At 40.1% G+C, this 18617-nt stretch overlaps 2 protein-coding genes across 2 annotated transcripts; both read right to left on the reverse strand.

Moving 5' to 3' along the window:
• Window positions 1-112: 112 nt before the first annotated feature.
• On the reverse strand, window positions 113-10927 carry LOC111845335 (calcium-binding protein 2-like). Its single transcript, XM_072697580.1, has 8 exons — window positions 9288-10927; window positions 7685-7837; window positions 6109-6271; window positions 4055-4085; window positions 2562-2705; window positions 2232-2341; window positions 1652-1799; window positions 113-697 (listed from the first exon to the last, which is right to left on the reverse strand). Exons 3-8 carry the CDS (start codon window positions 6268-6270, stop codon window positions 672-674), a joined length of 621 nt encoding a protein of 206 aa, XP_072553681.1. The 5' UTR covers window position 6271; window positions 7685-7837; window positions 9288-10927; the 3' UTR covers window positions 113-671.
• Window positions 10928-11553: 626 nt separating this feature from the next.
• On the reverse strand, window positions 11554-14626 carry LOC111845332 (cyclin-dependent kinase 2-associated protein 2-like). The gene is made up of 4 exons (XM_023814671.2): window positions 14039-14626; window positions 13397-13494; window positions 12613-12733; window positions 11554-11753 (listed from the first exon to the last, which is right to left on the reverse strand). The coding sequence occupies exons 1-4, from the start codon at window positions 14091-14093 to the stop codon at window positions 11686-11688; spliced, it is 342 nt and encodes a 113-aa protein (XP_023670439.1). The 5' UTR covers window positions 14094-14626; the 3' UTR covers window positions 11554-11685.
• Window positions 14627-18617: the final 3991 nt, after the last annotated feature.

The following is an 18617-nucleotide window of genomic DNA, read 5'->3' on the forward strand; positions in this document are numbered from 1 at the left end:
ATTACATTTCTGCTTGACTGGGACAGTGATAGAAGGATCTGATTACCTGTTTTAGCAACTGTACAGACAGCATCTCTTCATCCAGTTAAAAAGAAAATCGCAGAGCCCCCTCCACCATTAAATCACTGTCTTTAATAATCAACTTTCTATAATACTGTCTATAATATACAACAGTACACTATAACACAATGATACACTATATCACAACAATTTAACTATGGCTTGGTGTAATGGGTAGCATGCTACGCTTCATGGGTTGCAGGTTCCATCTCTGTCCCCAGCTCTGCATGTTTCCCAGTATGTGCACTGTGACGGGCCGGCCTCCTTTCCTGGGCTTTCCCCTGCCCTGCGCTTCCATGGTCAGGTTCCAATCTCTCCATATCTAATCTAGGAGTGTAACAATTGTAATTTCCAGCCAAAAATGCCAATATCTTTGGTGCCTCATTTCATAATGCTTTTTAAAAACCGTCTCTAATGGGTTCCTAAGAGAACCGTACACAGTAACAGGTGTATCATATGGATCTTACAAGCTTCATTACCAGTCACGTACGGAAAGACAGAAACACTTCTCAGAACTGCAGAACAGCCATATAGTCACAAAAATCACAAATACAGAATTCTGTTAGAGTGCTTGCGCAGGTGTGGGGCCCAGCTGCAAGTAACAGCCGCAGTTACCGGGACAGCATCATTACAAACTCTGAAAGGCAAAAAAAAAAACACAAATAATGTTTGCTATACATTTCTGACTGCTGTACACTTGGTGTTAGCAAATATTAATCTCTGTATATAAAATGCTGTGCCATTTTCTATAAAATGTGAGGCTAATGTAAGAACATTAGGTAGATCTGTACTAGTCTCCCATGCATGTGACACCAAAGCACATGGAATGGAGAGAACTTTAATGGAGAGAAAGTCTGAGAGGTCAAAGGAAAGTCAAGAGCTACCACTGAGACCGTCTCCAAAACACAATCATCTGACATTCTGAAAATGAAAGTTTTAAAACCATTTCATATCACCTCCTGGGAAATAATCTTTATGTAAAGAAAGAACATTTTCGATTTTATAGCTGAGAACATGTATCTTAATAAAAGTAACAGTTTCATTTGATGTAAAATTTGTCACGGTGGAATGTGGGACCTATTATGAAACATGACTGCAAGTTTTTGTTGATCTTGACTAATTCTGCATCAATATCCTGTATCAAAACATTTTAGTCAAACTACTCTCTAAAGCAGGGGTCACCAACTCCGGTCACGGAGGGCTACTATCCAGTAAGTTTTCTATCATACCTGGCTTCTGATGAGCCACACCTGCTCCTGGTATTTACCTGAGAACTAGTGTGGCTCATCAGAAGCCAGGTAAGATAGAAAACTTACTGGATAGTAGCCCTCCAGGACCAGAGTTGGTGAACCCTGCTCTAAAGGTCCTATACACATCACCAAAATTTGGATTGTGAAAAGTGATTCTCAAATTGACACAAAAAGACTTGTGAGATGTGGGAAAATGACCCATTGAGGAAAGAACAAAGGTTCTTCTTAAATCTTGCAGAAGATTTCTTGCTGCTGGGACCATTTCCAAAAGGTCAATACTAGCATTACTATGCAAAAGTGAGAAATGCAGGCGCTCGCTTGTACATTTGCGTATGACATACCATTAAAGTCTACGTTCCCATCTCCGTTCAGGTCTATTTCCTTGAGCATCTCATCCAGCTCTCCTTTTTTTAGCTTCTCTCCAAGGAGGGACTTCATAGCGTCCTTCAGCTCATCATAGGTGATCAGTCCATCACCATCAGAATCAAACTGCACCAGGGAGAAGGAAACGAGTCATGAGCTCCAGAGGCAATTGCATCACCAATTTGCATCAGTGCACCAACATAAAAACTGATGATGCGATTGTCCTAATTAAAAATGTATACAATAGATACAATTTGGAATGAATTCAGGATGCATCGTTTGTAACATCTGTGCATAGTCCAATTGATTAATATATAATTATTAATAGAGGCCCTATGCCATTATTATTTTGAATTGTGACCAATAATTTTATATTTAGTACAATGCAGCAAGATCCATATTGCATTGGCCTGCGTGATGGAGATGCACAGCCGTAGTCTGTTCAGACCCGTGTCATTGTAAATTCTGTAGGACTGCCTGTGATCTGTATTCCATATGATGACGATTGTTTTATATTGTATAGAATGGTTTCCTGTTCCCCTTGTGTTTTCCCCTCACCTGTCTGAAAGCACACTGGAGCTCCTTAATCCCCATCATGTGAGCGGTCTCCTCCATCATCCTTGGCCCCATAAGCTCACAAAAGTCATCAAAGTCAATCAGACCTCCCACTGCAAGGCAACCACCAATCAAGGGTTAGTACTGTGATAAATCAACCAATCAACAACTGACACTGCAGCACCACCGCAATCTATGATTCAGAATTTTGATAACCACTAATAAATGAGCAAACTCTAGGATACAAGGCCAGTGATCAACAGACCTACACCGTAATAATCTAATGAGAAACTAAACTGAGTGCAACATTACAGTCCAGTTTGCAACACTTACGTCTCATCTTGATCTGCTGGATGATTTCAATGAGTTCCATCTCCGTGGGCATGTAGCCCATGGTCCTCATACAGTCAGCCACGTCTTTATAGTTCAGGTAGCCATCCTGGTCATAGTCGAACTCTTTAAAGGCCTCACTTAACTCTGGGAATCAGGAAAAGAAATTTGCTAGTTTCACTGGAACCCAGTGTAGGACAAAAGCCTTCAGAATGATTCTGAGATATTGAGTGACATACAGAGCATTCTGCCCAGCTTGGCCCGGGTATGTCAGAGTCACGCTGGCAGAAAAGAGGAGAGCTGGACACCGTGGTGGGGGTCTCAATTACCCACAGCTGGTGGCTAAAAAAAGCCCCCCAGCAGTGACCCCTTTCTGGCCCACCAGCCTTTCCATAAAAGCAGGGCAGCAAGGAGGGGCAGGGGGATGAGGGAGGGGACCGCCAGCAGCCAGCGGTGCTCAGATCTTCTTATGCGGACTCCCCCCGAAGAATGCTGCCTACGAAGGGCCTGCTGTCCACATCGTCTTGACAACCATCCCATCAGGATTCCAGGGTTTTACCCAGAACCACGCACTGCCTGCAAGTATTCTGACCTAATTCTGGGCATTATCCCCACCCCGGATGCATGTCCCCCCAACCAATGTTGAGGTTTTTTGTTAATAAAGTACACTGCATGTGGGCTATTTTCCCTTACTGTGTCTCCTACCAGTCTCATATCCCATCACGTCACTTAGAGTTCCACAGAACATATAGATACAATCACTAGTCACACCTTCATTCTGTAACTGCCTGTCCTATGCAGGATTGGCGAGGGGGGCCGTCCAGAGCCTATCCCAGAGGCTACAGGCCAAGGCAGGGAACAACCCAGGCAATTTTGTAACTCCAATTAACCTGGAGTACAGAGAGGAAACCCCACGACGACAGAGGGAGAGCATGCAAACTCCACACACATGGAGCCATGGAGGAGACTCGAACCCAGGTCCCAGATTTGTGGGCTAGCAGTGCTAAACATATCAGTTCACTTTCCTCATAATTAATAAAAATAAGATGTTTTTAAATTAATGTTTTAAATTGTGGTACAATACAGTGAATTCCTGTGCAAAAAATATACATTCTAGATACACCCAAAATAAACATGCATTTTTTCTATGTTCTCTATTTTTCTATGTATCCACCGAAAACACTACAAAACATGTGGACATGTTAAGATGGGCAAACCAGGCAGATGAAGAATGCAAACACTCCCCATACAGAAAAGTAAACCCGACTGTGAGGCCCCGACTGTGAGGCCCCCACCATGCTACACACAGAGGTATGTGCTTTAATGTCCTTGCTGCACAAGTAATGAGAATCCAAAGCCCCAATGACTGAAACAAGAAGTGAGTTGAATGAATCTGTGCTCATTTTAAGGGGTTTGGCTGTTCTGCCAGTTTGTACTACTGTTTTTGACCAGCAAATGCAAAGGATACTCTTGCAATAATTATTAGTCAAACTCACCATCCAATTCCTCAGGTACCAATTGCCGTTCCTGGGAGGAAAAAAATTAAAGCACAAGGTAAAGCACTGAGAGAATCACCAAAACGGTGGATTACCATCTATCTGTCTTCCATAATGAACATTCGGTGGAGTCTCAGTTTTAAAAATGCAACCCTACCGTTTAATATATACCACTTACCACATTAGTAGTATGCAAAACAAACTGGCAATACTTTTTGCATTAAAGGGGATTGTGTTAAAGTGTCTGCAAGTGATGGACATAAACATGAGTAGATGGTGTGACTAGGAATATGGTGGAAATTAGAATAAGTATTGAGGACGAGCAATTCTGGTGTTTATTGGATTAAGCACAGAGCCTGCACTCATAAAACTGCACATGGGCACACGCTCCAGGATGCTGGAACACATTAGTAGGTGACCAAACGAGCCAAGGTCACTCACTATCCCAACCATGCCCTCATCTGTCATCTAATAGGCACATCAGAAGCAGCCAAAGCCCTGACTGACAAGGGAAAAAAACATAGCAGCCCGACACACAGAGCTGGCACCACCAAACAACACTGAATCAGTCAACCGCTCATGCATTCACACACACAAAGATATATCCACGACCCTCCAACCTCATCAAACAAGCACTCAGACACAGACTGACAACAGAAAAGATAATCCTCACTTTCCCCGCTATGCGTCTCTCACCTTACTGTGGATTCGGGTCAACATCAATTAGTGGAGACACTAATCCATATTAATGAGCTATTAATACAGCTTTTCTGCTTGTGGCGGATCGTTCCTGGGGTCTAACCTCTCTTTAGTGGATTGAATCTTGTTGCATATGGACACAATACAGTGTGTTTTAAGTGACACCCTTAGCTTCTGTGTTCCAAATTGAGAAATTACTGGTTTGTTGTTGCTGTTCATATTGACGACCAAACAAAATGCAGCTGTAGGATGCATCGCATGCCCTTGACACTGCATTCAAAGGATCAAGCTTTCATATGTCATATGCTGATTTTAGGTGTATGTACACACAGGGCAGGTGTTTGTCATATGCTGATTTTAGGTGTATGTACACACAGGGCAGGTGTTTGTCATATGCTGATTTTAGGTGTATGTACACACAGGGCAGGTGTTTGTCATATGCTGATTTTAGGTGGATGTACACACAGGGCAGGTGTTTGTCATATGCTGATTTTAGGTGTATGTACACACAGGGCAGGTGTTTGTCATACGCTGATTTTAGGTGTATGTACACACAGGGCAGATGTTTGTCATATGCTGATTTTAGGTGTATGTATACACAGGGCAGGTGTTTGTCATATGCTGATTTTAGGTGTATGTATACACAGGGCAGGTGTTTGTCATATGCTGATTTTAGGTGTATGTACACACAGGGCAGGTGTTTGGAACAAGCGTGCATATGCCGGTTTTTATGCTGACGATGGTTTTTAGTAAAAGTTTTGAGGAAGCAGTACTATACAAAAGATTTAGGCAGCCAAAAAAAATGATGTTTAAATGATCTTTATGTTGATGTGAAGCATGTCAAAGTATGTTAACTTAGCCCAGGGCTGGACTGGAATTTAAAAATGGCCCTGGATTATAAGGTTTCCCACGATTAATTTTTCTGAGAGGGGAAGAAGGGTTTCCATGAGAACTGTTGCTGAGCGATATATTCTTTGGGGTCCCTCACAAATTTTGTTGACCCACCGGTACACCAGATGATCAGTGCAGCCCTGACTTGGCCATTTACAGTAGCCATCCAATATATCCATGGATTTGTTGACATAACCACTAGCATAGTATGTTTGATGCATCAATACCTCATCAAATTATTTTACTAAGCTAATTAAGTGTTCATCAAATTTAAAGACTACACGGAATGGCTGAGGTGCCTCTGAGAAGAGGTTTGGGAGCAAAACCTGGTTTCTTATATCCAAGAACATATCAGGGATTTCTCAAGGCACAGAAGAAATTCCTGTTGATTTTAATTGTGTTCCTGTTCGTTTGCATATGTTCTGTAATGTTCTGTAGAACTGGGGAGACTGGGAAAGGCTGACCTGACCAAAGAGTGAGTTCAGCAGGGGAGAGTACATCTTAGCTATGGCGCTTTCACTGGTCTTCTTCGTCTTCTTGGTCTTCTTGGGCTGAGATGTGGAAGCTTCCCCAGATGTTCCAGCCCCAGCAGCAGCAGCAGCAGCTCCTGCCTTCTTCTCAGACATGCTTCTCCACAAAAGCCGTTACGTGAACAAGTGCGTGAATATACTGCTTGTTTTATATTTGTGCAGAAATTCACATATTACATATTCTACATACACAGGGATGGGCAGTATTTCTGATACATGTCTTCAAAATATGTATTTCAATACAAAATAGCATTTTGTAATATGTATTTGACTTGATGACAATGAAGTTTGTATCAACATACTTTGATGTTCAGTATTTTTGTCTTTTGAAAATACAAAAAATACTTTCTTCATAATGCATGCGTGATGACGTGTAACAAATGTTCGTGCAAACACAAGTAGTAGTTTTCAGGCATTGCAATGGTCAGGGAACTTGTGGAGGAACAAGCTGATATAGAATAGAAGGATGTGAAACATAGTTTTGTATTTTTAAAATACAACATACTGTAGTTTATTTTGATGCACTTACAAATGGGGTATTTTGTTTTTTGTATCAGAATACATTCGATGTATTTTTGCCCATCTCTCTACATACTCTTCTATGTACAAAAAATATATGTTTTACATTTTACAGCTCATACAAGGCAAGACACAGTCCAAAAAATCCAGTCACCTACAGATAAATGCCCAGATCTGAATCCACTGAAGTGGTCTTGAACTTTCAATCTACTTACACTACTTTTGCACTTTTCACTTTTAATAATGTGTTTTCAATGGAGGAGTCGTAGGGGCAAAACAAACATTTTGAGATTAATTTTTTTGCCCCAATACTCTTTTTTGTGATTTGAAATATCTCCAATTCATCAACGATGAAACTTAGTCAGATACACGTTTGATATGAGCAGTATAACTAATCAGACACTCACACACCATGACAAGGAAGGCAAAAGCGAAAACAGACACATACCCCTACATACCAGTAGTTTCTTACTAATTTCTTTTTGCAACATTCCACAGAAAAAGCTGCATGTCTTGTTAACCTACAAAGCAACTTAACTCAAGGCTGTATATTTTCACTGCAGTACAGTTTCTCCCTCATGCGCGCTTGGTTAGTTCCAATAAGGCTTGAACAGGCAACATTCATGGTTACCAGTTCATTTTCAACCACTACCCACTGGCCAGCACTAGAACACAAGTCATGCCTAGAAAAGTTCCAGTACCACTGTACAATAAGGCTCCCTTGTGCCACTGGGAAAAGAAAACTGTGTTATAACTTGTATCAAATTGTCTATTAATAATTTACAAAGTGTTACAACCTAATTAATAACCAGATTATAAACCATTCATAAACTCTTCATATGGGTAGCCTTATTGTGAAGCGGCACCAAAGTTCCATTTATTATGTTAGGCATAAGCTACTGTAGACACTGCTGGGGAATTTTCCGCAGAAAATGGCAGCTGTCTGTGAAGACCTGAAAGAAAGAAAGGAAGTAAAGCGTGTTCGTCTTACCTTGATCACAGCTGGCTGGGGGATACTGGGGAAACAAATCCTGCTTTTTCGCTGGGGAAGTTCTACCTTTCTGCTCTACACCGGGGAGATGTGACCAACTGCAGCTTGTCCCACCCTTGGGGATGTGTCAGTAAGACTGCGAGAGCTGATTACCTGGATAAATGTGTCCAGATTAGAAACTCCACCGTGTCTGTGCGTGACTTCAGGAGGAAAAGTGTGTGTGTTTGTGGGGTGGGGGGTCACTGAATGCACTATTTACCATTAATCCTTTTTCATGAAGGATGAACTCATAACTTGCATCACAAATCATACATGCAGTCAGCCTTTACCCCTTTCTGCCGCATACATGATTTTCACCAGGATTCATACCTTGTGTCTAAACAAACAAAGTTCTCAGTACAGTTCCAGCCTATTCTGCTGTCTATGGCTTTTAGAGCTGCAGCTGGAGACCTTCCAGGCTACGATTATCCAGGCATTATCCTCCCTGTAAAGACGGACAGCTTCACACTGCAGAGCCTGACAACACAACTGCTGTGTGCCTTCTCTGATGGGATCTCGTGCCATTAATCTTTAAAATAATCACACTGCGTCAGCAGTGCAAAAGACTGAAATAATGCTAAAAATTAAATGTTTATTATTGTTTGAGTAAGAAATCTTAAATTTATAACACACATTGCAATATATTACTGGGACTTGAAATACCATTAGCTTATACTAATGGGCAAAATTGTAGAAACACCCAGCATTTTTGGCATTACGCTTTATTTAATCTCAGTTTACCACACCTATTCCATAGTACACTACAATATTTTGACTATTTATCACACCATTGCTTCTTCTGTCTTTCCACTTTCCATTCTGCCGTCCACTGAGCTACACAAATTACCAAGTTAAGGGGATGGATTTACATGTCACCACAATGCACAAATGGTGTGGTGGGTCTCCATGAGGGTGAACCCCAGACCATGATTTCTGACCCAGAGATGCTGTCATTTACAATAAAGTCATTCTGGCTTCAGGACCCAGGATGATTCAGGATTCGCTCCAGCTGCCAGAACTGGTGATTTTTATCATGTTGAGTTTTTGGGTCAGGTACCAAACTACACAGTATCCTACTCAAGGTCTCAAATGTCCTTCCCCCGTTCCTCTGTCTGCAGCATGTACTGCATCTCTCCCGTCCACAAACACCCACAAAGGCGGGAAAAAAATCCTTCAGGTCTCCAGCATTTTAATTCCCGTTAATTTATAGCAAAACTGTTAATGTCAATCAAACATAAAAGTGAATGGCACCTGCTTATCATCTCGTACACAGTACTCGCACAAAAAGGGTATATTTTTGGTGAGTATTCCAGTGGCAAGGAAGTCCATGTGAGCAGAACTGAGAGTCACTCTGACCTCCGATTCCTTGTGCCTGCCAGCAAGCACACACAACTGGACATTTACTCAAGGGTCAAAGGTTAAGCCTATAACTAACGCTGCTTAATATGGAGTAAAGAGGCTTCACCTCATTTCCATCCATCCACAACCTCACCTGCAGAGGATTATTCTCTATGTGGGCCTGTCAGAACAACATGGGGCCCGGTGTGACTGGTTTGCTCATTACCTGGGGTTATCCGGGTGACTTTGCTGTGGCTCTGTTACAGGGAACAGGATGAGGAACACCCTGAAAGGGATACTAGTCCATTTAAGGGCACACACACACAGACACACGCACACAGACACAAGCACACAGCATTAGTCATTAGAATTAAAACAATAACTGCAACGCAGGCTGATACTCGGGTGAAGTCCAAAAAATATTATCTAAATAGCACACGTCTCACTATACTTTCTCTTTTTCAAAGCATAAATTCTCAGAAACGCATAAATTCAGGGGGAGGTTTCTCACTGCCCTAACATATCAGCAAACACTAGAGGGTGCCAAAGCACAGCAATCGCCTGTAACATTGAAGATCGAATTAATTAAGAAAGCGGTGTGATCGTGGAATTGATGGATACAATTAAATTATGAATTAAATTTATATGCATTCGATATATTAAATGTAACAATGATTAACAGCTGAATACAGCTGTACAAGTCCTGGGAGTTTCTGACTACAAAAATTAACATTTATAATTCTCCCCGCTACATACGCACTATACTTTTAAAATCAGAATCCGAAATCTTTGAAGAACTACCTTAAGTGCTGATTTTTACACTGCTTGAATGCTAGAGCATCAGAAATGATTATACAAACAACACATACAAACAATTGACTCTTACAGCCATTCTTTCTCAATCATGCCAGGTATTTTGTAGTAACACCCTTCGAATGAGATATTAGGATAGAAAAAATGAGATGTAAACAAGAGCAGAGTGAACAGAGATAACATAAATCTCAGCAATGCAAAAGCCATTGTGTGCAGAAGACATTGTTTGCAGTGTCTGGCTTAAGAGTTTCATTACACTGCCTTCAGGCACCAAGACTGTGAATGTCTCAATAGGAGCTTTAGAGTCACTTTAGTCAGGACTTCCACAATTCTTTTACTGACTCTATTATTTTACACTAATACTCCATGGAAGCAGCAGCATGAGGCAGCTGAGGAATAACCATTCATCAGATGCAGAAGTATGGCAAGTAGGAAGCCTATTCTAGGAGGATGCAAAAATAGAGAGGGAGCATAAAATGCTCCATGCCGGAACTGCAATGTCCATGAGCTTTGTGAAGAGGGTATGATGGTGTGTAATCACACCCTTGCCTCCGGATTTGGCTGATTTGCAATCATTGAAGGACTAATGATTATTTTACAAAGTAGTTCTACAGTACAGTGTTGGGGTGTCTGTCTGTGATCTGATACCTCTGAGGAAACTGGGAGTAAATGTGCAGCAGACTGGTTCCAACAGAAGAAAAATGGCCTGATCTCAGTTTCACTGAAATGCTGTCCCATGAGCTGAAGCAGGACATACAAGCAAAATATCCTACAAAAATGTGCAACCTGAAAGAAATTAGTATAGGGAAATTGGCTGAAATACCTCATAAATGCTGTCCAGGTTTAATCAGCAGCTACAAAAAGTCTTTGCTTAAGGTTGTTGCAAATAAACAAGGTTCCAGTTGTATTTTCTTCAAATGACCTAGAAAGGTCATATTGAAGATATTGAAATTTAAGTTGTTGAGTGTGTCTTAAATAAGATTATATATTCAGTGTTTCCCCTACCATTATATTAGGGGGACACCCCACACCCCCCCAACAGCACCTCCCACCCCCCCTTGAAGGTCAAGTTAATTTTATTTTCTATATAGCGCCCAATCACAACAGAAATCATTTAAGGTTACCTTTCCTATAGAACAAGTCTATACATTGTCCTTTTACTAAACTAAATATTTACACAACAGCTTGTCATTTTTGTCTCTACAGTCATGCATTTACAATTCTCCTCTGCTCTCTGTATCGCGCATGGCGGAGTTCCGCCCCGATGTGCACACACAAACAGGTGAGCACACACGTGAGCACGCTTCCACCAGCGCACGTCGGAAAATGTGTGTCACGTCAACCACCTGAAAAGCAAACAAAAATATCTGCCTTTTTTTAAACGCTCCCAGGGTGGTGAAGATGCACACTTTGTGGATAACTGTCATAAAAAGAAATGTTCTGATGTTTAGTTCAGTTGTTATATTGACTGCTGTCATTAAAAGAAACACATGAACACCATGAATCCTGTCGGTGTCCGTCTGCCCCCCCCCCCCCCCCGAACTGGGGGGGGGGGGGGGCAATCACCGGCATGAAATTTCTTCTTGGCAAAAAGTTCATTTGCACAGCAGCAAAGCACAACTAAACCCGGCAACACAAAGTACATTCACTCCAGACAGGCACACAGTATATACAAGGACTGAGTGAAAAACAATTTATTTATATCAACCAACTGTAAAAAAAGGTTTATAAAAACAGCCACACTAACAGCATTGATTTGTATGGAGCAGAGAGAATGACGAATCAGAGAAGACGTGTGATAATGTGGTGTGTTATGAGCGAGCATTTCTTTCCGTCTCTGCCAAACACTCCCTGACAAGCGCCCGAGCGTGGATAATACCTGAGGGGAAGAGAAGAGTACCCCATTAACGCAAGTCGACTTCAACACAGGGATATAGATAAAAGAACGCAGTGTCAGAGAAACAGCACATTCAAAGGCATAACTATGAGGTCCTACAGTGACAGTGGGTTTCACCCAGCTAATAGACACTGACAAGGCAGAGCAAAGGCTGGGTGTATACTTCAAACGAAACTGACAGAATCAGCATCATGTTAACAATACCTCATTTATAAGTGGTGATCACTGGTGATCAGTGTTTCAACACACTGCCTGTGCAGGGTCCTCAAGGCAAACGTTTGGTTTTTTTTGTTTGTTTGTTCTGACCCACCACATACTGTCCATGATTGGCTGACATAACGGGGTTGGTCAGCAGGATAATTATGCAGTTACCAGCAGGCTTGAAAATTAATGTGCATTCGTGTAGTTCTGTTAATAGTAAATGTCGCAACCATATAATGTTTGTTGTGGAATGTATGGAACTGTGTCAGATTGTAAATTGTTAGCTTTCCGGTCTGGGCCACTACTAGTATTAAATTGTCAGTGGCTGTTAATAAACAAAGCAAGCTCCATTTCAAAAGAACTGCAGTACATAATGCAAAGCTTAACACACCCAAGAAGCACAAGCAGATAATCAGAGCTGGCATGAAAAAACAGGCAACTTTAAATCTGGAGTCAACGCACCATGCTGACTGGGAGACTGAGCGTGCAAACCTTATCGTAGCACAGCACATATGGCACTGGAGTGGTTTCCAGTCCACAAGAATGGGTCAGACTGGTTGATGTAGGCGACACACAAACACAAATAATGATTTTGTGCATGATTAGTGCACACGGGTTTCATGGTTCCTAACTGCAATACCTCTTTTCAACCTCTCCATGGCGCTCTTGCTACCAGCATAGGTGGGCCGGATCTCACGACTCATCTCCTCAATGACTGCCAGCAGCTCACTGTAAGTGGACCCCTGAGAAACTTTCACTGGCTGAGAGAGAGAGATGGCAGAGGGATGTTAACAACAGATGAGAACAGTACACTTAACCCTCATCCCACACAGTGAGAAGAATATTTTTACACAAAATTCCAGTTCCTATATATATATATATATATATATATATATATATATATATATATATATATATATATATATATATATATATATAAATAAACGCAAAGATGTTCACAACACACACAAACACACACACAGCTCTGCACAAAGGCCTAAAGCAAAGAAAATGATGTTTAGACTAATCTTTAAGTTAGATCATAATTCTCCTCTATCAAAGTGTGTCAGCTTAGCCATTTCTAAACCTCCCCTAAACTCGCTTGGCTAATCGATGTCTCATTGACTTATTTAGCTAATTAAATTAAAATTTATCACCAGCTCATTTAATTAACTAATACAGAGAAAACCGGAGAGGTTTGGTAACTAAAGCGTTGGATCCAACAAGATATCACTAACTTTTTGGAGAAGAGAAGTCAGTCTTATTTATATTGTGTTACTGTTAATTTGCATATGTTGTGTTGTTAAATTGCTTATTTGTGCAAATATATACTTACTACCGAAATAAATAGTTTTAAACATTTTCTTATACTGTGCATGTATTTCATTCATTCATACATACATATATTTTCCAACAATTGTTACCTGGACAAAGCCCATTGAAGGGGGACCAAAGTCATTAAACACCTGTCTGTAGGTGGAAGAGGAAGGGAGAGAGGGAGACAGGGAAGAAACACTAGAACCTGCAAAGAAAGGTTACAGGTTTTAAACCGTTCAGAACCACACACTCAAGCATCATCATTGTAATATAAAGCCAGCCCACATTCGACATGCTAGCCAGGTGGTACACAAGTTAACAGCTGAAACCGTATACAACCAACCTGCGGTACGTTTCCCAAAAGCATAGTTGTTAACAAAACACCATACAACGTTAGCAATTTACATGGTTCGAACTATGCAACCGAGTAGTACCAATTCTATAAATTGCCTTGGAAAATATACTTATTGCTTTTATCCTTCAGTGTTAAATCCCTCGCCTACTAAATTAGAGCTGGAAAACAGAATATGGCAACACAGAAACATGAAGGCATCACTAAAATAGATCTACCGCGGTCACCGCTCAGATGTTGACTGGCTTCACCCTTTCATTCATGCGGTTTTCAGGTCATCTCCACAACAAAGAACAAACTGCCCATAATTAATTTACTGTGCCACCATGAAATGTGGCATATGATATAATTTAACTTAGGAGAATCCGGACACCTATTCTCGTCCGAGGGCGCTGACCTGGCGGGGTGTGGTTGGGGCCGGACGGGGCTGGCGCAATAGGCTTGTAGCTCATTCTGCGTTTAGTCCCCTCTTTTCTTTGCGTCCCCCGTATCCGGAGTCCTCTCAGTGCCGACTGTGCCTCCAGTTACCCAAATTAAGCTCCCGCCGATAAGAGTAAATATCACTCTGTAGCCTCAGTTCCTTCTCAAAGAAAACATGCCAGTTTCTTTTTTCTATTGGTTTTTTAACCAAATGGCAGCAGATTCGCTGTCCTCGATTATAGATTCAAGACTGAAGCTCTAAACCGCAACAATCGTGTTTAAGTATGTGGTGAAACAGTAGGTAAGAAACTGAGTAAATAAGTTTCCAGGCTTGAAAGTGCTGAAATTAACACAGAATAGAGATCAATTGCTTGCTATAACTATACGTTATCTAGATATACAATTTCAGCAGGCAGAAAATACAAAAAAAATAAAATAAATAAACATTAAGAACCTTCCACCGGGCAGTTTGTAGTTACCAAAGATAGGCTCGTGTATGAAAAGCTTTTTCCGCTCTCCCACAATGCAATACAGTGTCCGGTGTCTGTTGACGTAGTCTGCATCAGCTTCCGTTTCGTGAGTGTTTATCTGTATAAAGAAATGCGTGCAAAATATACATATAGAAACAACTTTAGAATTTTTAGGTTAAAATCGAATCAAAGTAGATTAATTTTTCAAATTATTTTTATATGTCAGAAACAGCAGTTTGAGTTTGACTATTTACATTTGTGAGTAAAAAATAATGAATTCAAAAATATCAGACCAAAACACATGCAAAGCAATTTATGGAATACTTTTACTATAAGATTAGCCAATGTAAAGTCCTATAGACTTTACATTGGCTAATTCAATTAAATTCAATATAATATTTTTGAAGGCCATACCTTCCTCTACTGAATAGTATCAATGACTGCATTCAATTATGAAATGGCAGAAGATACAGAAACAATTTCTCTTTGGAAACGAGTTCTAACATTTTTTTCTTTTCCAGCTGCTAGAACACAAGTATTGTTTACACTTAAATGATTTGCATAGGTCTAACGAAAGAACTAAAGAATGTGCAGAATATATATGCTCTTAAATATTAAACTCCTGACAAGATCGCATTAATCATTATAATAAAGTGTTTCTGTCACAAGGACAGCATATGTTTATAATAATTCCATCTAATTGATTGTTTTGGTTGAATGATATTGCTTTTCAAACAGTTTTGTATATATAAAAGGAACTTAATTTAAATGCAACCCAAGCTGAGAGGAGCATTTGTTTATAAAAACTAGATCATTTGATAGGGAACCTCAAAATGTTGTAGTTGCAAAGGAGCAAAAGCAAAAGAAGTAAATTATGGATTATATCCAAAATGGTATGTGTGGTATGTCTATCTAATTTAAGGTATTATGTAAACCTGTAAAATCAAGTAAAGTCAAATGTACACTTCCAATAACATTCATCATTTCAAAATTTAAAATGAAATGTGTAATTTTTCCATATGAAGTTAAGTAGTATATTACTTATAATCATTTTCCGGTTACATAACTGAGTTTGTTACTGTGGGATTATAAACATTAGAGGTGTTATAAGTGATACAAAATCATTATATATATATATATATATATATATATATATATATATAATATATGTGTGCATGTGTGTTTATATGTATATATGTGTGTATATAAATATATGCGTGTGTGTGTGTATTTATATATATATATATATATAAAGAATAAGCAATAATAATCAAACAAGCACAAACTACTGCATGTGAATCATGAACAATAGTCTGTCCAAAGAATACATAATAGTTATAAACCGTGATAAGTAATCCCAATAATCAAAAAGTGATACAAAATGATATTATATATATAATAACAAAAGAATACATAGTATTAGGTATATCGAAGACTGTGAAAAGTAATCCCAATAATCAATAAAATGCAGCAAGCTATTCACACTGGGACATGCCCTCATCACCCACCTTCAGTCTTAGACCGGGGAGCTCCTTTCAGTCCCGGCAGGAAACCAACACGTGATTCCCGAGAAATGCTGGGCGATACGCGCTCTACCCCACGGCTGAGCTCCGGTCAGTACTGGGATCTCCCCCTTCCTTTATAGTAATTTTAGCGCTGCATGCGGGCAGGGGATGAGCTGGCCAGGCTCACCCCTCCCCTCAGGCAATGCGTTCTCAATTTTCCAATTTTGTCCGGGTAATGCAGCTTAGGGTTTCGAAAGTTCTTAAAATCAATAAGTTCCCCTCTTCCTGAGGATGAGGTAAGTGTCCCACACACCAACCATTAGATGCAGTTTCAATCAGAAATAATAAGACAGGTGTCCTTGAGCAACGCTTTCCCTTCTTCCTGAGGGTGAGGTAAGCGTCCTGCACACCGATCAGTGGCGTGCAAAACATATTAGGCAACACTTTCTCTTGTCCTCAGGAAAACCCCTAAGAAAAACATGGTAAGCAAACAAATTAACAAACAAATTAACAAGATAAGTGTCTTTGAACAGGGTAAGCATCCCAAAACAAGGATTTTTAGGACAAGATAAGCATCTTGGCTCCTTTCATGAGAAACAAGGTATTTTGTGAAAAACAAGTATACAAGTAATCAGTACAAAAAATAACACATTTATGCAGTTCACCCTCAGCACAATAATATTATGGGTGAATCATGAATGATGTATCTGAATCTCAGGATGATTAGTCCATACATGATCAGAATTAATCAATACCTCAAACTCCTCATATGTACAACAGTAACAGGAGGACAGTGATTAATTCTAGGCGACATAATTGTCCACAAATTCGTCCTAATACAGTTGGGATCAAGCATGGAAAGATTCAAATTAGATTCAGCATCCCTGTCATATACCAAATATCAAAGATTTAAAGCAAAAAAACATGTGGCATATTTCACTTAATTGAATTACTACAATTGTTATGATGAATTATTTAGAGAAAAAAGCCAAGTCTTTGAAGGAATTTTAAAATAAAATTATGCCCGGCATGCTAAAAGGTTGGGGCTGTGCATTGGCACAGTGGTTAGCATTGTTGTCTCACACTTCTGGGACCAGGGTTCAAGTCTTCTGATTGTGCATGTTCTCCCTGTAAATACATTTATATGTACTAGGACAACATGTAAGGCTTAAACAGCATACATAGAAAGATTATGGAATATGTTTCCATACACGCAATATGTATATGTTGTAGCAGCTTCTTATCGATCAGAATTCTCAGGGCAGATGTGCTCTTATTCTGAAGGCTTGTTTGACTTCCAGTCAGAGTTTTTTAGTATCTTGGCAGCAACTCTCTCTTCCAGTTTACTAATCAATAAAGACATTTCATCCCTTTCACGGGCTAAGCAACTGCCTCCTTTCTCTTTCCTCTTGCCACAATGTCTGAATGAGAGGCCAGGTTTCCATGCCCATTTTAATACCATAAACCTCTCTGTTCCAGGCAAATATCAACTTCTCAGTACACATCAGGTACCCCACTATATAGAAAAGGTGACATTGTCCTGGTCCAGACTAATTTACTGCTTTAAAAATCAGATGGAAATAAGGCATGTCATACTATAGTGCACTAAGGTCTGAATGAGAGGCCAGGTTTCCATGCCCATTTTAATACCATAAACCTCTCTGTGCCAGGCAAATATCAACTTCTCAGTACAGATCAGGTACCCAACTATATAGAAAAAGTGACATTGTCCTGGTCCAGACTGATTTAATGCTTTAAAAATCAGATGGAAACAAGACATGTCATACTATAGCGCACTAAGGTGTGAATGAGAGGACAGGTTTCCTGATTTTATTTGAGTGTTCAATTGTACCATATACAGTGAGGTCAATAAGTATTTGATCACCCTATGATTTTGCAAGTTCTCTTACTTAGAAATCATGGAGGGGTCTACTATTTTCAGCATAGGTGCATTTCCACTGTGAGAGACAGAATCTAAAAATGTCAGGGATGCGGGTGGCTCGGGCACGGGAATGAGGCATAGTGCAGGCACCGAAAGGGCGGACGACCCACTTGCGGCTCCAGGAACAGAAAAGGGGTTTATTAAAGAAAACGGAAAACACTACAAACGACTAACCAAAAACAAAGGACCACGAGGGGTCAAAAAGTAAAAAGGGATTAATTAACAAAACTAAATAACAAAACCCAAATACACATTGACCACTAAAAATCTCAAAACCATTACAACACATACAGAACACATCACAGACACAACAATGAACCACTGGGGAACTGAACAGAAACAGGAACTAAAATACTAAAGGGGTAACGAGACTAACACAGGACAGGTGAGACTAATTAACAAAGACCAGGGAAACAGAGCACAGGTGAAACTAATAAACTCAAAGGAACTAACCAAGGAAACATAAACCAGCACTAGGGAACTAAACAGGTAAAGACACAAGCAGGGGCACAAGGAACAAAACCAAAACCAACTACAAAATCAGACACAAGGATTTACGAAACTCAAATGAAACACTAGGGAGCAAAACACAAAAACAGAGGAGGCGGGATTCAAACTCAGGACAGAAGGGTACACAGA

Source organism: Paramormyrops kingsleyae, chromosome 12, assembly GCF_048594095.1.
Source record: "Paramormyrops kingsleyae isolate MSU_618 chromosome 12, PKINGS_0.4, whole genome shotgun sequence".
In the NCBI taxonomy this organism is placed as follows: Eukaryota; Metazoa; Chordata; class Actinopteri; order Osteoglossiformes; family Mormyridae; genus Paramormyrops; species Paramormyrops kingsleyae.